The sequence below is a fragment of the Oryzias melastigma genome, linkage group LG22 (assembly GCF_002922805.2).
Source record: "Oryzias melastigma strain HK-1 linkage group LG22, ASM292280v2, whole genome shotgun sequence".
In the NCBI taxonomy this organism is placed as follows: Eukaryota; Metazoa; Chordata; class Actinopteri; order Beloniformes; family Adrianichthyidae; genus Oryzias; species Oryzias melastigma.
The window spans coordinates 18,773,646-18,797,824 of NC_050533.1; the positions used below are offsets into that span (position 1 = coordinate 18,773,646).

The following is a 24,179-nucleotide window of genomic DNA, read 5'->3' on the forward strand; positions in this document are numbered from 1 at the left end:
GTTTCAAAGATAAAATACTAAAGCAAAGTAGACAAAAAAAATCAAAAAGGCCCAGGGCTATTAACGCTTAATGGTTTTACAAAGTTTTCCTTCCTTAAATTCTTTTTTTAATGAAAGCCTCCAAAAAAGTTGTTTTTATACATCTAAACTGTTCACATTTTTTACACAAATTAATTAAAGAAGGGGAGAAAATTCTGGAATAAAATAATTAACCTCAAGGGCATAACTTTGTTTTGAAATCAAGCCTGGGGTCAAATAAGATAAGAGCAGGATAATGTTCTTCAGAATCCCAGAAAAAAAGCTGATTCCGAACATGTATCCACATATTTCCGATATACTCCAAGTTTTGTAGAAAACAGAAGCAACATGTTTATTTTGGACAAAATAGCTCCCACATTAACAAAGCTAAAGACTGATTTGCACTGGTCTGCCTGCGCTGGGTTGACATAAATGTTTACGTTGCCATGTCTGCGTTCCTCCACCATGGAGCGCATGTTCTATTTCCTGTCTACTGACGCCAATTTTGCGACAAAAAGACAGAGAAACAGGAAACAGGTCGTGGTTTCAAAATGAAAACATTTGTTGTACTTTCAAAATACAATCTAATCCATTTTTCTTTTACATTTAAAGTGACATGGACACGTGATAGCGCATGTTAACATTGTCGTCCATTTTTTCCATAAATGTCGAAAGTTTAATTATGAAAGTAAAAAAACACAACTTCATTTATGACAAAAAAGATGGAATTTGTGAGGATTCTGTGAGGAAGGAGGGAGCATGAGGCCTGATTGTGAGAGTGTGAATTAACTACTCAACATGGAGGTGAAAGACTCCCCATACAAATCAAGGAAGACGCAACACAGATGGATCAGTGTAAACGTGGAATAACACTACGCACGATGTTAAGGAAAAACAAAGTGGGAGAGGTTTAGAAACAGTTTCAAAAACTCAAATCAGTAGTTATGTGAGTAGTTCTCCAAATAAAATCAGATTATTGTTACCTGATGATCCATCTAATGCTTGCATTTCTGTCAGCAAATCTGATTCCTCCCATTTGTCTGATTTTTGCGGTCATGGAAATGGACTCCGTTCTCCTGAAGGCCAACAAAAGGTAAAATAACTCAAACTCTTACTTACCAACTTGATCCTTAAAGATCTTGGAAATAACCACCGGAACGTTGTGCTCTGCACCTCCCTGAAAATGCCCAAATGGAAAAACAAAAACATGAAATTAAGCAGATAAACCTATTTTCCTCAGTTCCACTGAACCATATTTCATTTTCACTGCCATCATTGTGTGATTAATAATATCTCCTTACTTTGATGCTTAAGCCGAGTCCGCCAGTTGCTTGTCTTCGCAGTACAACAGTTCTGTGCTTTAAAAAGTGGGAGTTTCTTATTGGCAAAGGGGATATTGGGAACAGCCAAAGAGTCTTCTGCAGTAATGCGGCATTAATTGCAGTAGAAGTGTCAAGTTCTCAGGAGCACTTACATTTACTTGGGATTCGGTTCCACTGGTACAAATCACGTCCAGCTTCTGTATGGTCAATGCGTCTTTGGTCAGCTTCAGGCAGACGTCGTAGGTATTGTTGGTGTCCTCATTGTACAGCAAAGCAATCCCAGATTTTGTCTGTTGGAGTTGAAAAGAGCATTGACATTTTACCAAGCAGACCAATTATGTACACAATGAACAGTTTAATCTTCTTTTTCTCAAAATGTCATCGTTGAACCATGTTCCTCTTGCTCTAGTTTTGGGTTAATTAGTTTTGTGTGACATTGTGAACGCTGGAAAATAGGAGGGAAAAAATAATAATTTTGCTGATTTACAACCCAAAACATTTGACTAAGAAAAGTTTGAGAAAACCTTTGTCAAAACTGACATCCAGAATAAATTACAAAGTTTTCTTCTTGGGAATTTAGCAGAAAGAGAATCTTATTTAAATACAAAACTTTTCACAAAAATAAAAGTTTCATTGAAAATTTGATAAGAATTTCTTAAGAGTGTCAGCACACAGCTTAGTTTCTGTCAGAGTTCCCCTTGTGTGAGACTTGCGACCTCTTCTCCGAGGAAATCTGCAGACTCACAAGTAAAAGACCAGCTCTGTGGCACTGTGGTAGAGTGTCCACCCTGGGACTGGAAGGTCAAGAGTTCAATTCCATTGCTGAGTCATACCAAAGACTCTAAAAATGGGCACTTCTTGACACTCAGCATTAAGGGGTTGGATTGGGGTGTTAAACCACCAAAGGGTTCCAGCGCACCCTTCCCCCAGCTGTGTCTGCAGCCCACCCCTCCCCCAGGGGATGGGTTACAGTCCCTCTCCAATTAAAATCATGTTTTTTGAGTTTTCAACATGTATGTGTGGCATTTTTCTTCTGAAAGAGAAAAATATAATAAGAAATCCTTCCATGTTTGCATTTCCAAGTCTGTTCGAGAAAAACTGTTTTAATTCCTGAGACTTGCTTACGTCACGATAGCTAGCCCGGCTGCAGCGTATGGGCCAGAGAAGAGAAGATAACATCCCAATTCTGTGCTGTAAAGGATTGTAATTCAATGAAAGGCCATACTGATGTTAGCGTTTATTATTTTCCCAAGGAATCGGAGGAAAAAATGGATTGGATTTATTTGTCATAACAACGTCAATAATTATTCGATTATTTGCAGAAAGAGAGTCTTTTTTCAACTGGATGGAGAAAGAATCAGAGTTTTATAGGAAATTATTTTTGAAGAAGGACGCAGTACACCGTGGACAACCTGCACTTTCACCGGTAGGTTTGATTTAGGCTGATGTTTGTTTTTGTGATGTTTTTCATTTGATTTCTTGCTCAAGTCAATTCAACAATCAGCATGTGCTAAAATGAAATCAGTTTTAAGCTTCAGCTAGTGCTGCTGCTGGTGCAATGCAGCCTAAATGATCATGTTTTATTTTATTTTTTCATGGGCTTATCAAAGTTTGTGTCTCCCTAGCATGTCTGGAGGGGGGATAAGGGGTGGGGTTACACAGCTTAGCACTATAAGCCACGCCCACACAGAGGAATTTTTGGAAACGAAGGCTTCAGATCAACAGGAAAAATGGCTTTTTAAGACATTTAGGATGTGGAATTTTTGTTAAAACTCCACTGGGAACGTTTAAAAAAAAATTGTAAAAATTGTCGTAGGGGGACTTTAAATACGGAGAACAAACTTCAGACACCTGAGTGTGTAACAACTAATCAAACTTGAACTTTAACTGACTTTTACTTGGATGTTGCACAGACTAAAGGTTATGCAAATCAGGCATGTACATTAAGCGACTACAAAAGTAAATATTTCCTCGAGAAACTCTTTTTACTGATATTGTTCAGGGGAAAACAAACTGCCTACAAAGATGTCTTTAGAAAGTTGTCATTTTTCAGGTCAAAGTTAATGAGAAGCAAGGAATTTGTAAAAAAAAAAAAAAATGCCGCATGAAATCTCTTAATTTACCAGATGTACCTCTAGCTTCCTGTGCCAGTAAATGACAAAACAGAGATGGATTTCTCCAGCAACATCTCATTTTAACAGAACTGCGCTAAAATATCACTCAGACAGACATCGTGTTCCTTCTTTTACCCTGTTCCTGCTTTACTGTTTTATCTCAAAGGGCGAGCTTGAATTGAGGGATGTAATTATTTCCCAAAGCTTTGTCACAATGGTGACACATAATATGACTGAGTCATAGACTGACCCATAAACAAAGAAAATTTCTACACAGCGACAAAGCAAAATCAAGTTTAAAGACTCACTCCAATGTTATTTTCACATGTTCTTCTTGTGAATCTGAAACAAATGAAAAATCTTGTTGGAAAAAGCTTGGATGTTTTTTAGGCCTAATTTTAGGTTTAATTGTAGTTTGTTAACTTTTATGCATACGCTGAGTTGGTTTATTTGCTTCACATGTAGTCTATTGCAAGTAAACGTTTTTTTTTTTTTTTAAATTAGTATCAACACAGTTCCCTTTTGTTTCACCTTTTTGTACCAATGCTCCCACCGTATACCGCTCACTGAACCACCTCAGGTAATAATTCCCCCAAACTTCCCTTTTTTTCTGTTATTTATTAACTCTGTTCCTTTGGATTAGAGTTTTATCATAAATGGGGGTTTGTCCAGGATACTGTTGGATTTATGTGTCCCCCTGCCATTTTCTTCTTTTCTGATGGCTACGTTGTCGATTAAAATTTGTGACGCATCATTAATGTGTTGTTCGAGTATGTGTCACAAAACCGATTAATGTAGATTGTGAGTAGCTATCAGATGAGGTTGCCTAAACAAATGAAAAAGGACAAACCTCATTTTAATTGAAAGTAAATTGGCGGAACATATGGTAATTAGTCTTTTGGATATTGACCGTCCCAGAGAAAGGTGTCCTGGTCATGGAAGGCTGCCAACATGACACAGCACTTCCTGTGCTTGGAGCAGGTGCTGATGGGACTGGACTAGGAGAGGGTTGAGCAGGAGAAAACTCCCTGAAATTCCCCATATTATAATTAATCGTGATACTATCGTGATACTTCAACTCAAGAACAATTCCGGGTCCTCTCTTGCCCCTAATTCGTTCTTAAAATAATACAATAGAAATCCACAAGGGGGCGTTTCTTATGAGAATAGCCGTGAACTGAGTATAGACAACCAAGAAAAGAAGAAATAACAGCGAGAGAAAATGACGGAGTCAAGTAGCAGAGAGAAACAAAGCTTCAGATCCATGACATTTCAAACTTTCCTATGAATAGAGACATCATTATATAGGGGTCTTCAGTACACCACATGCTCCTCATCTGCCCGGTGGACAGGGTTTCAATGCTGGGCTCTTCCCTCTTTGGTACTAAGGAAATTCTGGTTAGTTTCTTTTCCTCTGCTTGGTAATATGGTTAAATTCAGCAGGTTGGCTGGTCTGATCTGAGGCCACACTCTTACAAATGCTATGGTCATCCTCCATTAAACAATAAAAGATATGTGGTCCTACCAGAAAACGTGGATCAGCCTAAACGTTCACAATCTGAGAGTAAGCTAACTCAAATCTTTCCAGAAGTTCTCCTTTATTAGCTATAAGCTAGCTAATAATTTACTTGAGAAAAGTCACATCTTTGTTTTTCTAGCTCTGTTTGGGCAATTGCTATCCAGCAGTGAGCCGGCACGTAGCCCATCAAATATAGCGTCCGACTTTGGATATGCAACACGCTAGCATAGCGACTCTAGCCTATATAGCCTATTGGCTACTACAAACATGCGTAACCACCTCCTTTAGCACCAACCAGAGCTAACAATAAAAAAAATTAAAAATAAAAAAAAACCATAAATACTTTACGTCCTACATTTTTGTATTTAGGAGAGATATTATTCATTTTCGTCTCTGCAGGAGAGTTCTGTTTACATTGATTTTGATGAAATAGTTTGTTTACTTGGCACTAATTGGCACTGTCCTGTGATCAGTTGGCATGACGACTATCCAGGGTGTGCCCCATTTCCGCCCAATAGTCGTTGGAACTGGCTCCATTTGCGCCCCGAGCCTGAAAGGGACCAGGGGCAAGAAAATCAATGACTAATTAGCACAATTTAAGACTGATTAATAACTGACTGTACTTTAGTAAAGCTGCAAAATAAAGTAGAAAAAATATATATACAGACATTTCTTTAAAAAAATAGTGATTATATTATAGATTACCAAGGTAATATAGTGGTTATTGAAATATTTGCCATTTTGTGATACTGTTAATATCGTGAGCCATGTATCATGAATCACATCATATCGTTAGATTCCCAGTCCTAATTATAATCTGCTCCTTTCTGCGAGTGAGTCGGAAAAGAGGTCCAGCCAAAAGTCAAGCTTGCCCACCTTCAGCTGAAAGCCCAGAAGAAATCACAAGCAAGACAAGTCCATGTGAAGCTGGAGCTCTTTACTGTGAGGATCCGAAAGCTAGAGCTGGAGTCACCGGCTCAACATCCTGCATCCTCTGATAAGCAAACACTCCTTCCAACAGTTTAACACAGGGGTCTCAAACTCGCGGCCCGCGGGCCATTTGCGGCCCGCAGGATGATGATTTGCGGCCCGCGTCTTCATATGAAAGANTTAAGATCTAAAAAAAAAAAAGAGGCCTAAAATCCTCATAAAACATCAAACTGCAACTATAAAAACCATAAAGAATATAACTACTAAGAATGAAATAGTTGATTTTTTTTCTGTTGATTTTTCAAAAGACCAAATAATATTTCCAGCTAAAGTATTTTTCACTCCAGAGAAAACCATATTTTTCAGAGGCTTTAAAGCTTAGATATTTTTTGTAAGACGCAAAAAACACCCTGCTATTTCAAATACGTTAATTAAGAATATTGATTTAAATAGTTTAAAAACACACTGAGCAAGGAATTCCAATTAAATGAAATAGTTTTTAAGATTGAAAAACATGTTTAAGTTTTTAAAGTAAATTGAACTCTTGCAAAATATAAAGTGATAACAAAAAACCTAAGGGAAAGAGGCAGCTTAGTCCACCGTATAACTGAAGTAGGAGCCCATGTCTTTTCCGTTTTCTAATGATGTGTCCTTTAATGGCCTATTTTATAGAAAAAAGTATAATTTACTTATAAAATCCATAAAAAGAGAAATAAAATGAACACCAGCTCTGCTATAACTTTTTAAAATATAGGTAAAGGAATATTTTTTATATTGTTTATGCCAATTTTTGTTGCAGTTAATTGACATTAAATATTAAGAACCAACTACTTATTTGGGTGAAATCAGATTTCCATTAAAAGTTCAGTAATGAAGTGACCTTTTCTAAATTGGTTGGGAAATGAAACTAGAGAAGGCAGCCATTGCACTCTCTCAACCTCAAATTGGAGTTAGATACGTGTCACTCTGGGTCTCGCACAGAGGCATTTAGTTTCATGGGGTTAAAATGTAGTCACAGCTGCAGCCTTCTCCAACGCCTGCTGAAGTCTCCACCTTCAGCGAGAAGGACAACGTCATCTGCATAAGTAATAGTAGTCCTGCATCCAGCAGCTTCAGTAAATCTTTGCATTTTAGTTTACTGGAACTAACTCTGACACAGACAAACTAAATAACAAATGAGTAGTCTGCGATTGGTCTGAATGAGTGTCAGACAAGCACAATGGCGCCTGTGTTCGACAATGCTTCTGCTCCGTATTTGCGGATTCTGTATATTCAAAAAGGTTTTCAGAGACTGTTGCTGGTATATATATATATATATATATATATATATATATATATATATGCTACACATACAGTATATACAGCCGCTTCTTGCGGTTTCAGAATGGCCAAAATTCTATGACACTTCTGGAAAAGTGAATATCTTTTGGCCAGACGGCCCATTTCTAAGCCCATTTATTTTGTTAAAAATGATTTGTCGACTCATCAAAGTAAGGCCAAAATTGGCAAAAAACTCGAAGAACACATCAAATCATTTTCTTCTAAAAGGCTGCATTTATTTATCTGCGAAAACCAGCAGAAGACAAGGAAAAAAACATAAAATTTCAATTTGCAAAGTATTATAATGAACGACTTTTTGAACAAAATCCATATTTTCTATAACGTGTGAAACAAAGTTTACTGCAAAAGTGGAAACATGATATTAATTCATAAACGTGTTTAAGTCCGGGTCACCTTTATACATGCAATAAAGAACATGATCAATAACGAGCTCAAATCAAAGCTGATTATCCCCGAAGATGTCTCCTTAGAACAAAGAACTGCACCCAGGGGGGGATTGATTTGGTTGCTGGTATCTTTATGCGCTCACAGCAGGTGTTCCAGCTCAAGCAGAGATTCACATCAGTTAGATATTGTATAACGTTTCACGTGTCTTCAGTTCACTCCATGACCTCATAAATATTAAAGAAGCTTTCAAAACAGCTTCTCAAAGGCATTAAATGTTAAAAACTCAAATTAGTAAACCTGATCCAGCATGTAAACTAAGCTTGTAAGGCATCAATTAAGTATCATTTTAGCATGTGATTCAAACTTATTTGAAGTGGAAGCAGGTCTGCTATGTTATAATTATGTTATAATTGGGTTAAAGAGAAGTTTATGGCACACCCACTGTGGAGACATGTAAACAAAAGTTCAAAGCTATGTCACGCCAACTACCTTTCACTTCTCAACTCCACTTTAAAGATTGTGTTGAATTAGACATAAAGTGATTTAAAAACTTGTTATTGGTAATATTGCAAGCATGTAACCATCCTCTAAACTCACTATATTCACACAGGGTAAAGGGGTTGCTGGAGCCTATCCCTCAAACTTTCACATTTTTGTGAATCAGGAGCAGACGAAAAAAAAACACCATTTGAAAAAGAGCTTTTTTGTGATTTAGAAAATACACTGTGTGGGCCACAAGCTCCTCAACTCTCCATTCTGATGCATCCGCTTGTAGACAACCAGATCCATGTATGCTCTGGGATCTGGCTCTAAGTTTTAAACCTAGATAGCTGCAATGTTGCTTGCCATTTTTGTTACACCAAATGTTTTTTTTTTTTTTCAAAAAAAAAATGTCTGATGAACTCCTGCCGCTCTGCAGAAACTATGTCCTAGAAAATTACAGGTTTTTTTATTTAACCTTAAAATGGCATAATCGTGATTATTTGGAACAGTAAAGTAAAGTAAGTAAAGATCAAAAGTGGGTGTTTAAAGGGTATCTAATGATACATTCGTTCAAAAAGCCAGTGCTTGATGAAGTTCAACAAGTGACTCCTTCATGAAGCCTTTGGATTCAGCTCAAGGTTGAAAAGCAATTACATATTTGCCCAAGAAATGACAGCATCCTTTCTTTATTAATTCTACAGAAATTAAACATTGAGACAGAGGCTTGTTGAGAAGCACACTTAAAAACCAAGCTTCAAATCTACACCTTCAAAGTAAAATATAGAGCAATAAACCAAATGTCACTAACATGTCGTCATTCTTTCCGCCTGTGCATTTCTAAAGCCATCAGATAAGCTATGGAGTTAGAAATATTCTGCTTCTAGAGCCTCATCTCAGAGTAAACATCACGGGGATCAATTTCATCAGACGGTGGGATAAAAATCCCCCCATTGTAAATAAAACAAATAAAACTCCTTTCACTTATCCTCCGCCTTCAATATCTTTACATTCAAATTTTTGCTAAAGTTGTCTTCATCAGTGGAAAAAAAAAACACTTTATTGTAATCATACCCATTGTACATGATATTGTTAAATCAAATGTTAGCATTGTTGTGTACTCAACAGAAAATCATCTTCTTTCATTTTCTGTACTTTTACTTGATTTTCAAATCATTGCATTACTACATATCTGAAAAGGGTTTGATTATAGATTATTGATGTCTCGATCAACATCAGATGTTGGATCAGGGAATGGATAGTTGTTTTATTCTCATTATTATGATCAATGCTGTATATTTCAAGCTTATTATTACAGATACATACTTACTATAAGTCTGCATAGGATCACATTTTATTACCTTAAAGCACAAAAATATGCAGCATTAGTTTGAGCAGGAGGCGCTCAAAAACAGTTCAGTAAAGTTAGCAAGATATTTATAGTTTTGGACTTCCCGGTTTGTTAAATCTTTAAAAAAAAAAAAAAAGGTTAAACTGGCAGAAGGAGTGTCCATCAGAGTGTGTTAAACCAAAGAACATCCTGCAAAGGCATGTCAAAAGAATTTTCTTTTTTTTTTTTTTATGAGAATTTAACAAGACTGACGGCAGTGGGAGGTCTGTTAAGGGACCGTCTGCAAAGTGCAAGCTAGGAAAAAATAAAAAAAATTTAAAAAACGTTTGTTTTTTTTTTTGCCAAATAACAACCAAAGCTAATAAATGGTAACACTTATTTGAGATAGTCATAAAAACAATCCATCATGTTTATTCTTCAACAAAACATTTTGGAAGAAATTAAATTTTAGGAATTTTTAATGACGATATAAATCACTTCTGATAAAAAAAAATGCTAAACAGTTTTGAAGATCACCTATTGTTACTAGTAAATATTTTGCAAATTTTCTTAGTAAAGTTATTCCTATATTGTCCCATTATTTTAATGGTTGAAATAAACAAAGAAATCAAATCATAAATGTCAGTTTAGGCTATTTTTAGAAAATAATGCCAACATACGCTCTTAATCTGCATTTACAGTAAAATGTTTTCTTATCGATGTTCATGAATCCTTCACAGAACAGCCTATAATTCATTCATTCATCTTCTTGACTGTTTTGTCCCTTTCAGGGTCACAGGGGTGCTGGAGCCTAACCTACTGATGGGCGAAGGCGGGGTGGCGGGGTACACCCTGGACAGGTCGCCAATCTGTCGCAGGGCCTCAATCACACACACATACACTCTCACATTCACACTAGGGGCAATTTTAGAGTAACCAGTTAGCCTACGAAGCATGTTTTTGGACGGTGGGAGGAAGCCGGAGTCCCCGGTGAAAACCCACGCATGCACGGGGAGAACATGCAAACTCCACACAGAAAGGTCCCAGCCGGGATTCGAACCGGGGCCTTCTCGCTGTGAGGCAAGAGCGCTAACCACTGCGCCACCGTGCAGCCCAAAATTCTGTTACTTATTTGGACAAACGCTTCAACCTTAACAGCTTACAGTCAGTCAGTGGTGAGAGAACGTGCATGATGAACACCCCCTGCTGCCCCCCATCACAACATTCTCAGGCCCCCATTAAATGTGTCATTTCTTGTGTCGTCCTCTAAGCTTTTGCTCCTCAGGTTCAGCAATCCCACTGAAAATGGAAGTTCATCCTAAGAAAGCGGAAAACAGTTTTGACCCCCAAAAGCTGCAGGTTCAAAGGCTGTCACAGGGATGGAAACGCAGACCGAGGGCCTCTCCTATGAGCAGGATCCACTTCTGCATTTGCCCCGCCGCAGTGTGGCTTGGTAAGCCCCGGCCACTGTGTTTCAATCCTTTTGGCCTCTCATGGGGTTGACGTGTTATCTCTCCCATGACAAATTTCAATGAAGGTGGACAAGATTTCACCAGTGAAAATCATTGGAAAAAAAAAAGTTTAGTGCACTATCTAGTGTAGGGGTGTACAAATCTAGGCCTCAAGGGTCAGTGGGTCTTATTTTTGTGAGGATCATAGTTTGTTTTTTCCCTTATTAAAATCAGAACAAAATAAAGCATTTTATGGTCATTTTACGGTATGTGCCAAGTTGTGTCTCATCGTTTACCGCCTTGTCCAATATGGCGTTGCGATTTACGTATGTTGGACAATGGTAACAGGCTAGCATAGCAACTCTAGCAATATAACTCATTGATTGGAGGTATTTAACTGTATAGTTCAGAGCCAGATGTCAGCTCAGATGAGGGAAACAAAAATGGATCTAGTCTTTTACAAGTGGATTATAGTTTTATGTCACAAAAAAGTTATTTTTTAAATGACATTTTTGTCTGCTCCTGATTCACAATTATTTCAACAAAAACATGCTCAGAAATGCAAATTTCTTTATGAAAGTCCTCCATAATTAAAAAAAATGCCACAAGAGCATGTTAAAAACACAATTTTGATCAGATTGGGTCTTTAAAAACTACTGACTGAATCATGTAAAAACAGAAATAACAAACTACATCCGTCGCTACCTGAACTGGTCATGGTAAGTCTAACAAAATATTCCAATTGGGCCGCAGCAGGAGTGAGTAGAGCACACCTTTTAGAGTTCAAAGAAATGAAGCGGGGCAGGATTTATTTGACTTGGCATAATTAAAGAAAAAGAAAGGTTCCAGGATAAGGTTTTTCCTCTGGCAGGAACTTCTGCTGAGAGCCATTCTTATCACCCGCTCCCGTGTGAGGCGCGTTGCTCGTTCACTGCAAATGAAGGGCTACCCTCATGTGAACTTCAGTTCAGACTGGAGGACGTCTTCCCTGTGAAGCGCTAAAACAACAGAAACAGCCAGGCTTCTACCACCTCTTGCACTGTTGATACAAGAACAGCAAAGCCAGAATTACTCCTCTGTGTTTTACCAAATCAAATTTATTTCCTATAAATCCCTTTCTCTTTTTGATGACATACATAACACACTGACTGAACGACTTTGACAAATTGAAAATGTATTACTTGAAAATTTAACATATTGAATTTATGCAGAAAATACAAATTTAATCAATTTAAAACAGCAGTATTAAGCAGGTTTATGAAGCCTGACTGACATTAAAAAGGCCTTCTCTCTAAACACAGCATAAAATTAAACAAACCCCTTTTTGTCGTCAGAATACTGAAAGAGAGGATCCTGAAAATGGGGCACATGCAAATCCAAGCCCAATGTTTACAACATAAATGTGTTTTAATTATCCAAAAACCATAAACAACATATGTGAGACAGTAGATACTGAATGTGGATCAAACTCTTAAAACATGTGACACAAAAAACAACCTGTATCCATGTCAACTTAACATTTATTTAATTATGTTCCTTTGCTCCATAAATTTCTATAGCAAGACTTTATCTTCTCTCAATTTTATTTTTTTACAAACATTAGTGATTTCTTGCCCTGATGGGCACAGAAGCTCCGCCTCCATCCAGCTGGAGAACAAACAGTAAGTGAACTTTAATATTTATCCTCAAAGAAAGAATAAATGTCAGGCTTGTGTTTATAAGCGGATGTAAATTGAATACATTTAGCAGCTTAGTGTTGTTACAAATGACATGGCATTTATATACAACTAGCACTTGTGTGAAACAAACAAACTCAAACTGGCCAAACTTTTCAAGAAATGTATCTATTCTGCCATATTCGTGTAAAAAAATTGGATTTGGATCAATATATAAGCAACAAGTGTTTTCAATTCAATAAAACTTTATTAGTCACAAAGACAGAAATCAGTAGTTTTCAACTCTTCTTTAGCAAAGAGTACTCTAGTTAAGTGTACTACAAGTACAGTGTTACCCCACCTATTTGTGTTTTCACGTATTCACTGATTTTTTTTCAGTCACATGATTCTTCCAGTTACAAAAAGATGCTCAAGATGCTTGTATGAAACGTTTGTGTCCAAAAAAGGTCCTGCCTGCAAGGAGAAGTGGCATCAGCTGACTTTTTTATAAATTACCAGGGGTGAGAATTATACTCAGGAGCGACTTATTTGTGATTTTTTAGACATCAATGTGCTCATATATTCATTATGCCTTTTAGCAATTATTTCCCCCTAACAACCACTAGGGGGCACTGTAGGTTTGCGTATCAGTATTTGCTGCTGTCAGCTGACAGAAACGCAGAAGAAGTTCCGTTCAAAACAAACTTTGCTAAGAATAACCATTCTCTTCATGGACGTTATGATGTTTTTCTTATTTGCATCAAGACATTATTATTAGAAAGTGTCTATTTGGACATAATTTTTGAAAAACGTGCAGCCAGTGCTAATTTTTTTCCCTAGTCGCACAGACCTAGAGTAAAGGGTTAAGGCCAGGATTATGGGTACGGTTAGGGTTAAAGAAGCCAATTGTTCTTAAGCGCGGCTGTCTCTGCAGCTCATAGAGGATGGGTCAGATGGGGAGAACACATTTAGGACCGTGACAGTTAACGGGACTTGAACTTTAAGTTTACTTTTAAATACGTGCGGCCAACAAAAACATCCAGCCTCGGACACACTTAAAATGTGTGCGGGCAATGCAGCAACGTGATCTTGGCTGCACGTATTACATGAGGCCAACATGAATTTCCATCAATTTCTGTGCTGGTCGCACGTAAATTTGTGTGAATAACATCAGACTTATTATTACTGTTTTTAGTTTCCTCTCCTTGGACTAATGCGGGACAGCAAGCCATCAAACTGGGTAACAGACAGACAGAAGAGCAGCTAAAAACACCGTCATTCAGATGGAGCTCCTGCAGGCTATAAGGTAACGATCGCCGTAAGAAAAAGAAAAAAACTGCTGTCCTGAACCCGGAATGGATACAAGATTAATTAAGCTTTTGTGGAGCTCTTTAAAATAAATGATCTTAATCTCTCAAATCACTTAAAATATTGTTGTAAACTACAAAAATCCATGTTTTAGTAGAGTTGGTTTGTCATAAAACTACTTTAAATATAGGCCAAAAGGGAATAAAAAGAATTGAATATATGAACAACACCATTACATTTTTACAGTTGTCATTCTTAATCAGAATAATTTAGAAAATTTTTAAACCACTACAATTTTTCAAATTAAAGTCATGAGTAAATCCAAAGGAAATGTTAACTAACATTATTCTAAAATGAAATACCACAGATTGGTTGATTAGTCTGTAATAGAGATTCCTATAATTGAAGATCATCTTGAGAAAACTCTACGGTCCTTTCTGTTTCCCATTGAAAAAACATAAATGGTTTATTCTAAGACAGAGCAGCAAATAGAATTTTTGTCCATCTCTGCTGTGAAGATGACAATCAAGTACTTTTAACATAAAATATATATTTACTGATGTCCTTGAAAAGATACACAACTGTCAGATGACACCCAGCTATGGACACTCATACACACAAATGAGACAGTCAGCAGTCACAGCTGATGTCACACTGCAGATGCACGTCTATATTTATATATTTGGTCAAGATAAGTGTGGAAAAAAAATAAAAATTAAAAACTTAATCCATTTAGCGCTTCACTCAAAATGTCCTCATCTTTCCAAATGTTCTCTTCACATTCAATAGGTTCTTACCGAGCAGGAGATAATGGATTTATTACAAACTATGATCATATTCCTACTTTATAGAGATATCACCTCACCTTTGAAAGTGCTGTTATGCAGGGATATTACCTTGAATATCTTACTGAGTGCGACGGTTTTATCATCATTGGTGAATTACTCAGATAAACCTAAAGATTTAAATATCTAAAACAAAAAAAGCATTGAAATATTTGAACGACTGAGAAAAAGATTTGAACTGCCTTTTGTGAAAAGCAGGTATTTAGAGTGGGGGCAAGGTCAGAGATGGGCTGAAGAGAAAATACCTAAATTAGCCATTTTATGCAGTGTGATGTATGTCAAATGGAGATTGAAACCAAACGTTTGGGAGTTAAAGAACAATGAGATAAAAATCTAAGAGGTCACAACATCAGGGTCATGAGTGGGTTTTAATAATGGTTACCTTGAAAGCCTTTGGTGCATAGACAGTTGATGTCGGCCTTTTACGAACATTTGTTAAATAAAAGCACCAGGGTCACAATTTCCACCAGAGCTACATGAATTGGGCCCCTCCTCATAGAGTTGTATACAGTCTGTACCCAATTTATACTTTTAAATGTGTTCAGAATCATAAAAAAATAAGAAAAACCCAGCATGGTCCATTTATTGAAGGAATCTACTGTCAAAGAGAAACAAATATCTTTTTTTAACCTTTCAAAATAAAAGTGGCACACTTTTATTGACTAGCAGTCAATTTCAACGCCTTACCCAGAATCCAGTGCGGTGAAAAGCTTTTACTAATTTGAAGAAATATGCTCAAAGTCACATCAATCACCTTTCTTCACCCTTCTGATGCTCGGTTTAAACTACAGCAGATCCTCTTGACCATGTCTGCATGCCTAAATGCATTGAACTGCTATCATGTGATTGGCTGATTACAAAGTTGTGTTAACGCGTAGTTGGACAGGTCTACCTGATAAAGTGGACAGTGAGGGTATATTTCCATCTTAATTTATGACAACGCTTAGAAGCATCTGTATTTTTTATGCGACGCGTAGCTGTCATGGATTTTCAATGATGAAAATCAAATTAAAGCTTTGTGATTTTCAAAATACTTTTTAAAAATGTGATTTAAACTTGGCTTATACCCAATTCAGTTTATACCAAGGTAGTTGACTGTTAGCACAACTTTCACTCTTCTATCAGTGGGATTTGACTCACTCTAGGCTGCATGTATCTGCATCTATACCCCAGCAGAGTTTTTATTTTTGAAAATCTGGTCAAACTAAATTTTAAATTAGATAGCCCGAGCATGCAGTGTTTTTTAGAAAAAGAAGACCTTGCATGGTGTAGGAAAAAAACTGAAATAAGATTGAAAAAAAAATGTTTCTTGCTTTCCTCAGGTTTGATTTTTTTTCATTCCAGCTTGTAAGGTCAAAGTTTTGTGTAAAACACAGGAAAACCTGCCTTTGATCAGTGTTTAGACAGCACCATGTTATCTTCACAAACTAAAAGAAGGCTGCCGCGCTCAAAAAGGCTGTCTCACTGAGCAGAGGGAAGGACTGCAAGGAAAAAACAACATCCATGTATTCCTTATGGAAACAAGATGTTAAAATGGCATACAATCCTTATTAGCTAAATAAAAGTTTGATTAGGAAAAAGGGAAAATCTGAGATGAATGTCATTAGGAGGATAATGAAAAACAAATCAACATGGAAACAACTTAATAGCTTCTTCTAATTCTTCTGCAAATAAAAAAAGGATATTAAAAAAAAAGAATGTTGTCTGATCTTAAGCCTTTAAATCCCCATGACAATTTTTTTTATTTTAAAAGAACATTTCCAGTAGTGTTTTAATTATGACTGTGAAGTTTTTTTTTTACCAAAATCCCACAATCTAAATGTCTTGAAAAGCAATTTTTCATGTTAATCTGAAGCCTCCGTTTCCAAAATCTCCTCTGAGGGGGCGTGGCTTGTGGAGCTGAACTAAGCCGCATTTTGTAGTACTGTCCAAAATGAAGTGCCCTAGAAATTTCTAAAAACCAGTGTTCTTAGATGCTCACTACACTGGCAAATATAGATCACAATGCATTGCGTTTGAACAATTTTTGCATACTTTAAGGTAATTTTTTTAATAAACCATCAACGTTTTCATTATCAGAACACAGTGAAGTGATAAGTAGATGTTGTAAAATGTTTTTATTGATTGGATTTTTACTTGGTGAAATTGATGACGATATACTTGCCAGTTAAAAAAAAAAAATTAAGCATGGTGTCCAAATTGGTTTCAAAATCTCGGGCATTAGGTAGTCCTGCACTGTAGTTTTTTAGTAGTTTGGGATTAGGAGAGAATTCGGTAATAGCCCTGGCATCATGTAATTCTGGCTGGACACAAACCACAATTATTAATGTCTCAGTTAGAAAGAAACCTATTCCATATCTTACTAACCAATCCAAGTCCCTGATTGGTTAAAGTTGACTCTGTTTACTTTGCAACGCAGATGTAATGACCATGTGGTTTGTGAAAAGTCCAAAACCAGTCATCAAAATGTGCATAACTATGCATGATCACGAGTTTTGAACCAGGAAATAAATGCGTGTTTATGAAGACCAGGGGTGTCCAAATCCAGGCCTTGAGGGCGGGTATCCTGCATGTTTTCCAACTAACCTGCCATTGAAGCTCCTCATTGGCCAAACACACCTGATCCAGGTAATTAGGCAGGATTTCTGGAAAACCATCAGGAGGCCAGCCCTCAAGGCCTGGATTTGTATTCCCCTGACGTAGACTTTGGTTGTAGACTTCAGTGTGCGAGCGTAGCTGCAATCACAACAGCCTTTACAGGTGGATACGAGCTTTCAAATCATGGTCATAGATCGCTCAGTGAGCCCATAGAGGGAAAACGTTCATGCACATTTTTTCAGTGGGTATGCTGCAGACAAGAGGTGGAAGTAATGACAAATAAGGACAGATAAGAGTGAAGTAGGGGGGATGTTTTAGCCCTCAAAATCCTGCGCAAGGGGTCTGTAAAAGCCGTTCAAGTGATTAGTATGCGATTCCTACATAGTCTTTAAGAAAACAGGAAATTAGACAGCAAGAGTGTAGTTTGTGTGGGTGTATTTACATTTACATAACACATATGCGTCACCTGCAACACCCCAAGCATGCAGCATTCACCCACTGTGAATAAGAAAACTGTTTTCACACCGTACCAAGAAGACACACCGATGCTCTCTTTAAGATGTGGACGCTCCTGTCCACGACCCTCCATGTGCCCAGGTGCGTGCAACTAAGGCTTTAGGAGACTGCTGCACATAGTATTACTCCCTTGTATAACAAAATTACTATAAAGACAAACCTTTGATCAGATTCATGCTGTCAGGCATTTATATAGTAACACAGCCTTATAGGGCCAAAATCTTGTTTTTCAGTCGGTCTTTAAGCAAAAAGAGCGATGCCGTTTCAGCAGGTGTCACAATTACTACTTGTGTCAAGCTGAGCACTTCTATCTTTATTCTTTAGACGTCTCCACATACAGAAGTCAGGCTGAGATTTAAAGCAGACGATTAAAGGCCAAGCCCTTGATCGTTCTTTTTTTTTTTTTTGTCTGCACTCTTTCTTCGAGGTCCATTAAATTTGCTGCGCGGTTGTGTCAGCTGGAAGATAAACATTGATGGCTCGGAAAAAACATGTCGATAATCTATTAAAGCAGAGGGCAACAATGCTGTTTTAATAAATACGGCCTAGAAAGAAAATAATCTGAGTCAACAGTCAGGACTAATCTCTAGGTAGATGTGCAAGAATGATTTTTTTTTTTTTTGCTTAGTGTGCATCTCTATATATTTATAGATATTTTGGTTCACTTTTATTCGCAAGTGTAAAGACAAACTTTCAGGGTTTTGTCTAAAAAGGTATTTTTGTGTTGAACGGTTAAGCTCCATCAGAGGGGCATATTCCATCATTTAAGGTGAAGACAGCTCTGCCTATTTGTCTTTAAATGGCTGTTCTGTGCCACAAATTACCACATTTATTACAACTATCACTTCTTTCAATCAAGATGCAGGAATCCGGAACAGCAGCGGAGAGCTCCAACCCTCCCAGAACTGAATACATTACAGAACAAACCTTCAAATACCAACAGACTGACTGTGTGAGCTTTTCTTCTTCAATGTTAGACATGCTGAAGTCATTAATAGAGAAGGATTATGTTCGTCAATGTGAAGGCTCATCTCTGAACGATTTCTTTTGAGTTCTAATGAATCAAACATATTGGCGTTACTTTCTTGACATGATCACACCTTGGATTTGCAATGAAGCTCTTCAGGGTAAAATGTCTGGATTGGCTTTGTTAGCATGTCATTTATGGTCATATCACCCAGCAGAGTTTATTGATTCAAACTGAAGAGAATACTCTGCACTGCCTTTGTTTAGACAAGAAAACCTTCAACACATTTTACGATCTTTTCAACACATTTAGAAGTGCAGCGTCTCCTTTATTTATTTATCGCAGGAGTTTGTAAAAGAACCCACAATGGTTGGACTCTAGAAGGCTGTAAAACCCCTTGTTACACTTTTCTCAAGACATTTTCATCCTTTTCTCTCTATGAAGTTTAAACCTTCATAGAAAAATTTAATTGTGACGGACAGGAGACACGACACAAAAAATTATATTAATACATTTTTTAATACAGGAAGTGAATAGATTCAAATAGAATACAGATATGTAAAGTGAAAAGTCAAGGCTGTCTTATGTTAATGGATTCTAATGCTAAAGAAGAGAAAGAAGAGGAAAAAAGGAGCTTAAGTAAATCACCACTTTTTCAACCTATGCAATATAGAATATTGAACATGTCGGTGGAGCTATGATGTAATCCAAAAACATGTTATTCCTAACTAACCTTTTAAGTGGTTCTGACAAAAAAAAACAAATGCTAGGAAAAATAAAAATACATATTGAGTCAATAAAAGAATACATTTTAAGGACAAAAAATAAGACAAAGCCCAAAGAACTGTGAACCACATGTTCCGAGAGATCCTGTTCTGCTGTGATCTGATTGGCTGGACACACCTGATCCAGGTAATCAGCTGGAAGTAGAGCAACATGCAGACGCACCAACCCCAGAGACCTGGAGTTCCCCGTCACTGCTCTGATCAAAGATGTAAATGAGCTAAAAATGATGAAATCAGAACATGTTTTAAAAGAGGTTTTATTGTACGCTACATGTTGAACTGTGGAGCTGATCTACACAAAACAACACATTTAGGAACATGCTGAAGCAAAGTGACAGAAGACTTAGAGCTGATGTGTTTCTAAACTACACATCTTTGGTCTGACCATTATGGTCACAGAAATCCAGATTTTGAACCAGTTATTTACATTACAGTTTATGGATTTTTGAGAGATGCAGAAAAGCATCACATTTAATAGACTTAAAAAGATTCCATGCTTTCCTCTGTCTCCTGCTTAAATGATTTAGTTTTTTTTCCCTTTAATTACTTCCTTTTGTGTAATTCTTTCTCACTTTTATCAAAAATCTTCCTCCGTTCTACAATTAATTTTTCTTTTTGACTAAATTTAATTTGGATTTGGAAACAACAGAAATGTACATGTGATATATCAAACTTAGGATAATTAGTGGTTAAATTGAGTGAAATTTACATTCACATACACTTGCAATTAATTCAATTGTTACTCCTAATCATAAACAGACATGAACTCTAGTACAGAACATAACACGTGACTATTAAATATTAAATCTGACAAAAGGAATTTAATTATTTGCTTTAAAATAGGTGAGAAGAAGCGAACTTAAATAATCTCATCCCTGCTCAGCTTTATTTAACTTTTTTTTGTTTTACATAAATTTTCATTATCTGATTCTTTATTTCAAATTAATTATTTACACTTTACTAACACAGTTTCAGGTCATTAAAAATCCATAAATATCAATAAATGAAGTAAATAAAAAAATCAAAATTCCTAGCGTTTCATAGAACAAATCATTTTGAATACTCTTAATTTCACAAAAATATCACAAAAACATTTTTGACGTTTCTTTTTTTTTGTTTGATTCTTTCAATGCAATCTCCACCAATAAATGAATTACAACTAAAGCTTCCATTCACAACTGATCAATAGGTGGTCCCATAAGATCAATTATTGAAAATATTTCCCAATGATTGCCTCATGGTTGCAATACTTAAATATGCACTCCAATCATCTTTGGATCTATTGTCAAAGTGTTACCAGTGGTCATTGATTTATGATGATGCCTCTTTCAGCCAAAATCAAACATTCTGTGTCGTTTTCTAGTTTTTCCAGGTTTCATTAGAAATTCACCTCTAAATTGTGGGCGGGACTGTTAGTCTAGAGCAGGGGTCGGCAACCTTTAACACAGTAAAAGAGCCATTTGGGTCCATTATCGACTGATCAAAGCCTAGAGGGAGCCGCATGGACTTACTTTTGCCTTTAAGAAATTTAGATTTGCCTTCATGACCCTACTTATTGTTTTTTTTTTGTTTTGTTTGTTTAATAAATGTGAATTATGTAAAGTATTTTTGGTACAAACAAAAGCAAAAATATCAGAAGAAACTTGCAAGTCTCAAAATGGGATTTTATTATTTTTTTTACGTTTTACCTTTTAACTTTAATAGAGGCCAAATTAGCCCAAAAAAAGCTAGCTCGTTGCTCAATTACTAGCTGAACTCCAAAATAGCCTAAAATTCCTTAGTAAACTAAATTAGTCAAAAATGTTAGCATGCTAAAATAGAAGCTAAATTCTAAATTATCCACCAAAAAACTTCAGTAGATAACAAATTAGCTGAAAACCTCAGCATTTTGCTAAAATATTAGCTAAACTCCAAATTAGCATAATATTCCTCAGTTAACTAAATTGTCTAAAATGTTAGCCTGTTGCTATAATTGAAGCTAAATTTTGAATTAGCCTAGAAACCACAGTAGAAAACAAACTAGCAAAAAATGTTAGCGTGTTGCTAAAATAGAAGCTAAACTCTATTTTTATTTTAAATTACTATTATTTTATTTTTTCTTCAGCCAGGGAGCCACCAGGGAGAGATAAAAGAGCCACATGTGGCTCTGGAGCCGCAGGTTGCAGACCCCTGTCTAGAGCAAGCCCGGCCCCACTTCCCATCACGTTTCTGTTGCTACTGATTCACAACAATTTGGGCAAAGAAATATTCAGAAATACAATTAAATTGAACCTAATGGTCTCCATTCTCAGAAAAATCCTACAATTACATTTTAAAAACATAAAAAACACAATTTTCTGTCTTTAATAATATATATATATATATATATATATATATATACATTATATACTATGTAATTCTTTATAAATTTCTTAGTCATACTAAATGTATTCAAAAGTATATATTTTTTTAAATCCTCCAAAGAAATGTCTTTGTCAAAACACCCCCAAATAATCAACTGGCCTTCAAAACAACACTATACCATCAATCAGCACTGAAACCTTTCCTTTAAAAAATAGAAGACATAAATAAAACAGACTACAATTATCAGGGCTGAGGACACTTGAAAGCCTGATTGGGGAGGAGAATATTTGTGGTGAGAAACGTAATCATGCTTACAAAGGGAAGAAAGCAGCCTGGTACACAAACTGAAGGTCAGCGGTGCTGCTCTAAAAGGGCGGAGAGACCGCCGATACTAACCTAGTTTTTATTTCCACATATTAGACTTGAAATAAATCCTAATCTGTGACTGAAAGAGACATTTTCATATAAAGTTGATTTGACAAAAGCAAGAAAATGTTTACTGCCTTTTTTAAACCCAATTTGAAAATAACAGCTCAGTCAGTTTGCCGGGTAACCACAAGGTGACAACAATAAGGCGAAGTCTTTTCAAAGTAAAATACCTCAAAATAAATAAACGTACTTAGATTGCCAATTAAAATACATGCTCCAAAAGTTAGATTTTTATTGTGATTTGCAAGAAAACTGCTTGATGACTGAATTCCTCATCTTTATTATGCGAATAATCTGACAACAGACAATCTCGGCTGTCATTCCATTCCATTAGAGAAGTCTGAGGACATTCTACTGTCAAAGCAGGGTGATAACTTATGAAATCTCTCTAAAAAGTTGTGTTATTTTAACTTTAAGAAAAAAGAAATCCAATGCACACACAAACTTTACATTTCATTTAATAAATGAAGTATTATTTTGTTTACCTCGGTCAATAAGAGGAAATCATCTCCTTTATCTGCAGTAACAACCTCCACGTCAATCCTTTTTAAGTGACTTCCAAGATAAATAAACTAAATCAAACTGAGATCGAATCCATTTTTTTGAAGCACCGAGTTCTCTCAACACAGAGAAAGGTCAATAAACTGAAGCCATGAGGGAGCTTTCTGCACAAACTTTACAAGAACATGTTCTGCAATGATCCTGGTTAAAACCTCCACTTAGCTCCGCAGGGATTCAAACCCACTCAATGCATTTCCTCCTCGAACACTCATTGTTTGAGCAGACTCATCTCTCTGAGCTTTAACAACTTCACAGCATGACCTGCATGTAAAAAAGAAACAGATTCAGTCCAGTTTGTAAATTTGCAGCTTTGCAAAAGAAACTAGAAAAACTACAAAATACTGGACATGAAAAAAAAAAACAATAAATCGTTCCCTAAATTAATCATTTTTGGCCACAAATGACTATGTTGTTAGCACAAATTAATGCTTCATCGTCAAAAAATAGCATTAGCATTTTGAAGGCACAAATTAGCATTATACTGTATGTTACACATTAGTATTTAGTGGTAACAATTTACTATTTTGTGGACACAAATTAGTAATTTGTACCAATTTGTGCCCAAAAAAGGATAAAAAAAATTTAAACATTTTGGGGCAAATGCTAATTTGTGCCCACAAAATGCTAATATGTGCAAAACAAATAATAATTTACAGGCAATTAATGCTAATTTATGCCCACAAAAGGCTCTTTTGTGAACACAATACAAAGTTATGGCCACAAAATGCTAACTTGTGCACGCAAAATACTAAACTGTGAGCACAAAAGGCTCAAATGTAGGCATAAAATCCTCATCTGTACCTACATAGTACTAATTTGTGCATACAAGATACTAAATTGTGTCCAAAAACTCTGCTTTGTGTCTACAAAATAGTAATTTGAGCCAAAAAAATACCTATTTGGGGCAACAAAATACTAATTTGCACCTCCAAAATAGTCACTTGTGTCCACAAAATACTAAATTGTGGACACAAAATGCTTATTTTTGTCCACAAAATACTAGTTTGTGCTAAAGAAATACTTGGTGGTGTCGACAAATTGCTTATTTGTACCTGACAAATACTCACTTGTGTGCACAAAATACTAATTTGTACCCACAAATACTAAATGGTATCCACAAATTGCTTATTTGTACCTGCAAAATACTCACCTATGTCCACAAAATAAACATTTTTGCCCAGAAATACTTTTTTGGGGCCACGAAATCCTCAGTTGTACCCACAAAATACAAAATTGTGCAGACCAAATATTAATTTGTTCACACAAAATGCTCAATTATG

At 36.3% G+C, this 24,179-nt stretch overlaps 1 protein-coding gene across 1 annotated transcript in view; it reads right to left on the bottom strand.

The window, feature by feature from the left end:
- The window catches only part of sntg2 (syntrophin, gamma 2), a 110,453-nt gene that overhangs the window by 75,196 nt on the left and 11,078 nt on the right, over positions 1–24,179 (bottom strand). The window contains exons 2-4 of the mRNA XM_024269542.2: positions 1,493–1,630; positions 1,320–1,376; positions 1,138–1,195 (exon numbers count right to left, since the gene is read on the bottom strand). Of these exons, the coding sequence (XP_024125310.1) occupies positions 1,138–1,195; positions 1,320–1,376; positions 1,493–1,630 (253 nt within the window). The remainder of the gene's footprint in view (positions 1–1,137; positions 1,196–1,319; positions 1,377–1,492; positions 1,631–24,179) is intronic.